At 36.8% G+C, this 8,845-nt stretch overlaps 1 protein-coding gene across 1 annotated transcript; it reads right to left on the reverse strand.

The window, feature by feature from the left end:
- On the reverse strand, positions 1 to 8,050 carry LOC100240941 (serine/threonine-protein kinase SRK2I). The gene is made up of 10 exons (XM_002264136.4): positions 7,862 to 8,050; positions 6,139 to 6,335; positions 5,215 to 5,289; positions 4,838 to 4,939; positions 4,701 to 4,754; positions 4,494 to 4,586; positions 3,633 to 3,725; positions 1,786 to 1,890; positions 1,606 to 1,704; positions 1 to 738 (listed from the first exon to the last, which is right to left on the reverse strand). The coding sequence occupies exons 1-10, from the start codon at positions 7,932 to 7,934 to the stop codon at positions 451 to 453; spliced, it is 1,179 nt and encodes a 392-aa protein (XP_002264172.3). The 5' UTR covers positions 7,935 to 8,050; the 3' UTR covers positions 1 to 450.
- Positions 8,051 to 8,845: the final 795 nt, after the last annotated feature.

Here is an 8,845-nt window from a genome sequence, read left to right on the forward strand (position 1 = left end):
TTAACACAACAGGAAAATAAATAACTACAGACCACTATCGTACAAAGTGTACATATATATTTATACCTTACAAGCAAAGATAAAACAACAAGAAACACAGGGTGAAGGTAAAAAATGACAAATAAACAAGAGTCCAGGGGGAAGGGAAGGAGGGGTGGGTGGTCACATGGCCTCTAGATTTTCCACAACCTATTATCACCTCTTGTAATAAAACTAAAATATCCCACCCAAAAAAAGGGATAAAAGCTTCATACTATGAACATGTCAAACTCCAAAATGTAAATGAGAATTACAGATTAACCACGATTCCTTTCCTAGAGCAATATCTACTGTGATTTCCCACACATTCTACCATGCATTTTCTTGGCTTAATCTACACAGCCACAAGCCTAGAAGAGCTTTACTAGTTGGGGGCAGCTGTCTTTTCAGGAGGCAAAATACATGTTCCCATCACATTGCATACACTACCTCTCCACTGCTATCTACATCGATGTCTGAATCGTTTTCCAAGTCCATGTCATCATCCATGTCTAAGCCATCCGTCATGTAGCTATTAAGGCCATAGACCCCTGGTGCTGGTACAGTGGCCTCAGAAATTATCGCCATGATCTCATCATGACTCTGCATGGGTTGATCAGGCTCTTCAAACTGGTTTCCTATTGTCTTCTCATCCATGAGGTCTGCAGGGAGGTTCTTCAGAAACCACTCATGATTCTTGATTTCCGGAATTGTAATCCTCTGTTGCATGTAAATAACCGAAGTATGAGGCTCAAACCAAAGACCAAACTAGCAAAAGAACAAGTTCAATATGTATTTGTGCCAAAAAAGTGGCCCAAGCAACAAAAAGAAGTGATTAAATAGGATTCCATCAAGATTTGGAGTGGGTTTGATGGCAACTTTTTATCAAAAAATAAATATCTAATGGTAATAAAGGTAGCAATAGAAATAACCACATCATGTTCCAATCAAAATCATTTTGTTTGATTTCCTAGCACAGACATTCCCATGGAAGCAAGGTATCACCCACTTAATGAAGGGCCAGCCACTTACACAGAGTTGAAAAATATTTAGTTGAACTGAAACTAACCAAATTTTCAGCCTCACTTTTTTTTCCCCTTTTTAAAACTTCCAGTAGAACAAATTCTATTGACCACCAAAATCATTCCTTGAAGTTGAAGCACCCAGTTTTCCAAGGACACCCTTCTGTAAAAGTAATAATTGAAGTACAATGAATCCCTCTTAGCAGAAGTTGGATGCTTTGATAATGAACAATGATTCAAAATAATAGCTATTTATAATAAGTTGGAAAATCGATAAAATTAGGCCAGAGGAAACAAGAAGGTTCCAGCTATATAGAGACAAAAAAGGATCAATCTTAAGAGCTCCTCTTCATGCACACAAGCACCTGCATTCAAAAAGCATCCATGTTTGCTACCACCCACAGAAGGTGATGGTGAGCAGCACATATGAACTAAGATATCTTAACAGGACCTAAATCATTGCATCTAGAAGGGTATCCAAATTTCTCAAGCTGTTGGGAGGAAGAGGAATCATAAGATTATCTGCAAAATAAACTATGTTTTTGGAGAAACCAGCATTACTAACCGCTCCAGGGTCAGCAACAAATATCCTTGAGATCAGGTGGTGACACTCGGTAGATATTTGAACAGAGCTTGGAATGGAATACTGAACACTGAGAATTCTCTGCATGAAATAATAAGGGGCATTTTCAGATGAGATTCATATCACAGATTCATGATGCAATAATAAGGCCTAGTGAAATACTTGTATTGTCTTTCGGAAGTCCTTGGGTTCATCAGGATCCTCAAAAGGATATGCACCAACAAGCATAACATATAATGTTACCCCACATGACCACACGTCTGCAATCTGAAATTTTTGTAAAAGTCAAACCAGAAATTTGATTCTTTGAATAATTAGATAATGAAACACTGTGTGTCTGGAAGACACTCAAGCAGAATAAAAAACTCAAATAAATATATACATAAATCACCATAGAAAAAATCTATCAATCCCTATCACAACAGCCAAAAAGAAGCTGAGGTCCGTGCCCAAATGAAAATTGGACTGATATTAGGGGGAGACAAAAAAACCCCATATGATAAAAGATTATATATCTGATAGATGATGACCACACTGGCTTTTATTCATGTCATATCTAGAAAACTTTAAATCTTGAAATAAAATAAATATCAGATATGTTAAGAAACCAAACTTACAATGTTCTTGTTCTATAAACCCACTAATGCACTCTAGTTGATGTAAAAGTATTATCTTAGTTGCTGATAAGTCAAGTCAAAACCATCTAGTGAACATGGGTTTTTCTTACCCCGGATGTCCTTGTTCAAGGGCATGCATATCATCAATTTGTTGTTCACAGTTATCAAATTATTTCAACGAAGTATATGAGAAACATGTGTATGTTTCTGCATTAAAGATAGAAAATCAGTTTCTTTAAATTGCATAAAATATCTTTTAAAACAGAGAAATGGTCAAGACAGTTTTACAAGGGGCACTCTACTGGACATACATAGCCCAATCTATTGATTTGAAGAGTTCACCATGACTGCATATACCACACATGGTTCAATGGAATGGTACTTTATGTGATTGAATGGTCATTTCAACTGCAAATACCACCACATGGCCAACCGGTAAAATATGAGATCAACCAATAATATCAGTTCCAAATTCTTCCAAAATGATGTTTGATTGGTTTATTGACCTTTCATTTCCAAATTGTATAGAACTTCCATTTATAATAGAAGTGGAGAGAGAAAAGTTCAAAAAGCAGAGAAGTCCTTCATCATTCTTTTCTAGAATTTTTCAAAAGGTTAAATTTTCATCATTTTCATGTTCGGAAAAATCATACCCTATATCTCAAAAACATTAATCAAACGTCTAAGCCACTCTTGCAAGGAAAGTGAGTGATTGGAGTGATTTCAAGGAGTCATGGGCTGCATTCCTCGGAGGGTTTTGAAGTGACCCACTAAAAGGGGATTAAGTATTGCAGGACTGTGGACAGCCAAGGACAAGGAATATAGAAGCAATTCCAGCAAGAAGGGATTAATCATCTAACAGTTCTGTAAAACTCTTCTACTTGTTTTAACTTAATTGAATTAGTTTTGACTTGGAAGGGGTTTTCCATGAAAGATTTGGTTTCTTTCTTACTATTGATGGGAAATTAATTAGATAGAAACGATTTTAAATAAGTTCACTTGAAGTTAATGATTAAGAAAAAGTAAACCATGTGACATAGATGGTAAGCATCCTTCAATTATAATGAAAAAGAAAATAATGAGATGGACAGTAGATGCTTCTGATAAAGAAGAAGAGGCATAAGAACTCTATTTGTTGCAGTCCGTTGCAACAAGACTGATAAACAAAGCAAGAGAAACTAAATGAATATCACATACCTACTTCCACTTCACATTCTGCTATAGCTATCACAAATTTCTCTGATTCACCAATAAGCAATATAAATACTTCATTAATTTGTTCTACATTAAAACTTACTACATCTTTATTGATAAAGCTAAAGTTTCATGGATAGAACTTAGAAAAATGCACAAGCTTAATTGAAATTAAGATGTAAAATTAAATGGTTTTACCTTGCCATCGTATTCTTGCCTCATTAATACTTCTGGAGCAATGTATGCAGGAGTTCCAACAGTTGATTTTGGTTGTGAATGAAGCACCGAAGACTGAGAAAAGTGCCACTGTCAGATTTGAGCAAATAATAATGATCCTAGGATAACGTGAACAAAGGGGATTGAATACCCATTGAATGCTGATGTACAGATGCTAAATCTAACCCAAATGTTTCCAATCAACCCTTAAAAGTTTATTTAAAATAGCTAAACATGTAAGATCACACAATTGGCATACCTCACAAGTAAAAAAGCTAGAGCAGGGGTAGAAGAAGTTCAGGATGAGAAAGTCCCTAGAGGTTCAAAACTTTGGAACATGTAGAAGGCATGTACATGTGAGTGTGTGTGGAAATTCAAGAACCATATTTCAAGAAACTGAATCATCAATAAAATGGATTAGAAAATATTTTGGAAAAGAAGTAAATGTGACGCCCTGAATTAGAAAATTTAAGCCACGAACACTTATTATTTTGTTCTGCTAGAACTTTCTTATGGTAAACTTTACTGTTTTGCCTCTTTTACAACATTATAAACTAAAATTGTAAATGGAACTTTTAAATTTCTAGAGCACTTGAATTTGTCTTAATCTCATCCAAAGTTTATCATGATAGAAGAGAAGTTTCATCACCCCAAGTCTTATAAGGTACTTAGCAAGAATCACTGAATTGTAATTCTAGAGCAGGAGTTCACATATTAAAAGGAACACCTGTGACCAAGTGATGGATATAAGAAAATTTTCATCTCATCCTTGGAATGCCCAGTTCCAGGAGATAAGCACAGAAATGACACCAACTGAAGCAGGAATATGAAGACAGTTAGTACCTTGGAGTACCCAAAATCACATATCTTCAAACGAGGAGCTGGGCTTCCATCCAACAAAGTATTTTCCAACTTCAAGTCCCGGTGACATATTTGCTTCATCAAAAGAATATAGAAAAGTCAGATAAATTATATAATTGGAATTAGTAGAATAAAGGAATACAAATTTTCAAGATTTTCTTTTTTCAGAAAAAAGAAAAGCTCAAATACCATTGCATGACAATAGCTGACCCCTGATATAAGCTGTTGAAAGAAAAAGCGAGCCTGCAGAAGCAACCAGTGTCAAGAAACCATGGAAATAGCACAAAAACTAGAAAAGAAAAAACCCAATGGGTTGAATCAAGAACCTCATCCTCAATGAAGCGCCCTGCCTTGCATATACGTTCAAAAAGCTCTCCACCAGCAGCATATTCCATCACAATAGCTAGATGGGTTGGTGTTAATATGACCTAAAGTGTGATTTCCAGGAAAGTAATAGCAAATTTAGCTATCATCCACTTTGAAAGAGGTACAATAACAAAGAGTGATGCTACAAAAGCTGACTCATCATTCCTGTTCCCCAATCCAACTGACATTGCAAGGTATTGTCCTTTCTTTTGAAAACAAATTCTCATCATTGACTAGTTAATTTGAAAAATAGCACCCAGCATCAGTCAGAATGGGTGGTCACCATGCTGGAAAGAATAGCATTTTATAAATTATAAAAGATAAGAAATGATCAAACCTCTTTAAACCTAACAATGTTGGGGTGCCTGAGAGACCTATGATTAATTATTTCCCTTTGAACATTTTCATCAATCTGCAACAAAGAATATTATAATGAGAAATCCACATTTTAAAACATATTCATAAAATTAAATAACCAAGGTGGATATCATAGCCTATCTAAATTGGCTTCAGATAATCCAATTTCAGGATTCAAATTTCAGTCTAATTCTAGATCACCCAAATTTTCTTACTAAATACCACTTTGTTTAGGTGTGAGAAATGAGAATTCATCTTCTTCAACTTCTCCTTCTACTCAAGAATTACTTTTATCTTATAATGATGTACCATATGATAATAGGCCTGATGATAGCTCATGATGAGAACAGGTAAATAGACAACACACTGGTTGTGCCAAGAAATTTAAAGAGAACGGAGGAAAATGGCTAGAAGTCTCATGGTTTTGGTTGTCAGGTTCTTCAGAAAACCAAAAAAAAAAACCTCAATTGACTAACATAATCAACAAGATTTTGTATGATTTGCTCTTGTTTTTTCAAATAAGGAACTCAAAAACGAAAAGCATGGAGTTTTCACTCTTCAAATGTCCTCCTCTTTTCTTTTCCTCCGGTTTCTCACAACCAAACAGAGAATAAGGGCACTGCCATTTCCACAAACGATTTTGGTAATTCTGTGAAGCATAATTTTGTGCAGGAACCACAATCACTGGTAGAAATAGCAGTCCTCAAAAACCAAAATAAATGAATAAGTACCAATATATACCATAAATCCGGCAAATTTGGAAAACTTTAATTGCAAAAAAAAAAGGCAAATAATTGAAGAAATACTAAATATGGAAAATAAATGTCATATGCCCCTGTTCAACAACCAATTGAAACAAGTTCACAATTGGGAACTGAAACCAATAGAAAATTCCAAAACTCACCTTATCACCTCTCTCGATGTATTTGACGGCAACGAGCTCTTTAGTGAGCTTATCTCTCATCAATCTCGCGATTCCGAAATTTCCTGAACCGATATCTCGGACGAAATCGTACCGGTCACTGTCGTGCATGATCGGCAGGTCCATGATAGGACCCAGTGCTAGCGTCGATCTATCCATTCCCAATTTCCAAGTTGGTCCTGCAATACCGGATCACATCAGAGAACCTGACAACGGCGTCGTTTCACAGCTCCTGATCAAACCAGAAGAAACTCTCGGTTTTTCAAACTCAGTGAGTGGCAGAGAAGGTTGGAAGTCGTGAACTCATTTCACTTGTTTCGCTGTAGGGAGATATTTTTCTGATCGGCGATTGATTAAAATCGGCGTGCGAAGATAACTGAGAGAAAGGGGAAGTGATGTTGACAAGGCGGTATTTGGTGTGTGCAAGATGGATAAGATAAAATGGCGTCTTTTCTTTCAGCAACAGTTTGAAACGACGCCGTTTCGAAGTGGTTGCTTCGCGGGCAACGTTGTCCCCTGCCGTCGAGTAATTGACCTTCAACCATAATGAAATGACTCAATTGCCCCTAATTTGGATAATTTTGGCCTGGTCGGGAGAGGCTGTAGTCTTTGGAGGGAGCATGCCAAATATCTGCCCCTCCAAGTGATCCGACGGCAATAAAGTGAGCGTCAAAAAAGAAAGAGAGTAGATCCTCTCATCCAAATTTGTGATGTTCTTCAATCATCAACCATTGAGTGCCCGAGAAGAAGCAGATGAAGGACCGAGAAATTAGAATCATTATCGGGGGGCCATTTTGGTCAATTCAAAGCATAAATAATCCTCATTTTATGGGCAAAGCCTTGGGTGCAAAGTAAAGTTTCTGACTTTCCAGCATTTTGCCAAATAAAGAATTGAGCAAATGATGAGAGAAGCGATCGAGTAGTACTGAGGAGCAGAAGTACATGGATCTCGTACCGTCAAATGGACCAAACAAGTCAAAGATGAAATACGACCAACCTAGGGAGCGCGTGCTTCCATTGAAACATTTTTGGATGATGGGACTACTCTATTTGGTTAACTTGACACAGAAAGGAAGGGACTTGATGGGGAGCCCACGAGCGTCATGACAGCGGGGACCACCGAAACGACGCCGTTTCGGGGGATTTGATGGCAAGATTAGGTCCACCGGAAAAGAACTTGCGATGGCTTGGAGTGGTCCCACATTTTGTCCCGTTGAGATGTATGCGGACGGTGGACCTAACCCCACCTCACCATCAGAAGGTTAGATCATTTAGATGAAAATGACTTGGATTGGGCCGACTTACAAGACCCTTAGCCCAATTTTTGACATTTAGCCACCCTCTCTTTAATTTTTATTATCAAAAAGTATAATGATAAAGGAAGTAGCCAACCCGTTGAATGAAAAAGGTGCTGGAATTGAGACTCGGGTGCCAATCTTTCCCTTTCACTCAATTTTGTTTCCTCATTTTCATATGTAGTAGATAATGTTTGTGAGGGATGATTGAAGACATGCAGCTTTCGTCTCCTTCTCAAAACTAAATATCAACTCATGGACCCTCACCCCAAGCTACCGGCGTTACCAACCCAAACTCCGGAACCCCAATATATCAAGCAAGGAAAGAACCAAGCATGATCGGTGGGGAATCAACCAAATTTACGATGAATCGAATTTCAAAAACAGAAACAGACGATGAAAATATTTACCTTTAGCTGCTTCTTTCCCTTTGATTAAACCCTCTAGATGTTCTGCACATTGGGTCACACTTTTTCCCTTCATTGCTCTCTCAAACTCGAACCGAAACTGAAAGAGACCCGAATAGTTTAGCTTGAATTGAGAGAAATTTACGGCCTAATTTATGCTCAGGAAGGAGAGTGAATGAGATTCCTTCTATGGATAAGAGCCAAGCCCTTGCATGCAAGGAAGCTATGTGTAACCGATGCTAGTGAGTCGTGTAACTAAAAATAGGCAAAGCACTTGGACTAATAATAATAAATGGGATTTTTTTTCTTTTCTGTTTTTGGAGGTGTTGATGCTGATAATTGTCTCAATTGTTTTCTTCCCCTAAAGCTATTATTAAAAAGATGTCCCACGTTGGTTCGAGGTCGATACTCTCGAAGTTGTGGGTTTAACCTAATTGACGTAACTTGGGTTTGGCATTAACTAGACACTATGATTTGGCTCTATCTTATAATTTTATAATCTCTCAAGCTCAATGTTATTTGCCTTTTTTTTTTTTTTCCTAAGCAACTTATGTATTAATTAGATCATTCAAGTCAGTTGAGTTTACAAGATTAGTCTATTCCAATGATACTAGAAATATTTTGCAAGCTTGGAAGCTAGAAATGCATAAAGAAAGACAAACTTTGTGAGTTCAAAGAATACAAGCTTTTATGAGAATGTTATGAAAGGTTTGATGACTTTCAAGACTCATGTCTCAATCAAATGAGGTCTTAATGAGGTCTTTGCTTATATGAACACTCAAATAGCAATATAGAACCCTCTAAGTCCTTAGAAATTCTAGAACATTCTTACAATTGTTTAAAATTTCATAATTTATTAAACTCGTTATAATTTATTAAATTCAATGTCAAATAGAGTAGCCCCAATCTTTTCTTTCTAGAATGTTTTAGCCTCAAAAGTCTAAACCCCAATCTTTTCTTTCTAGAATGTTTTAACCTCAAAAGTCT

This window comes from Vitis vinifera, chromosome 7 (assembly GCF_030704535.1).
Source record: "Vitis vinifera cultivar Pinot Noir 40024 chromosome 7, ASM3070453v1".
Lineage (NCBI taxonomy): Eukaryota > Viridiplantae > Streptophyta > Magnoliopsida > Vitales > Vitaceae > Vitis > Vitis vinifera.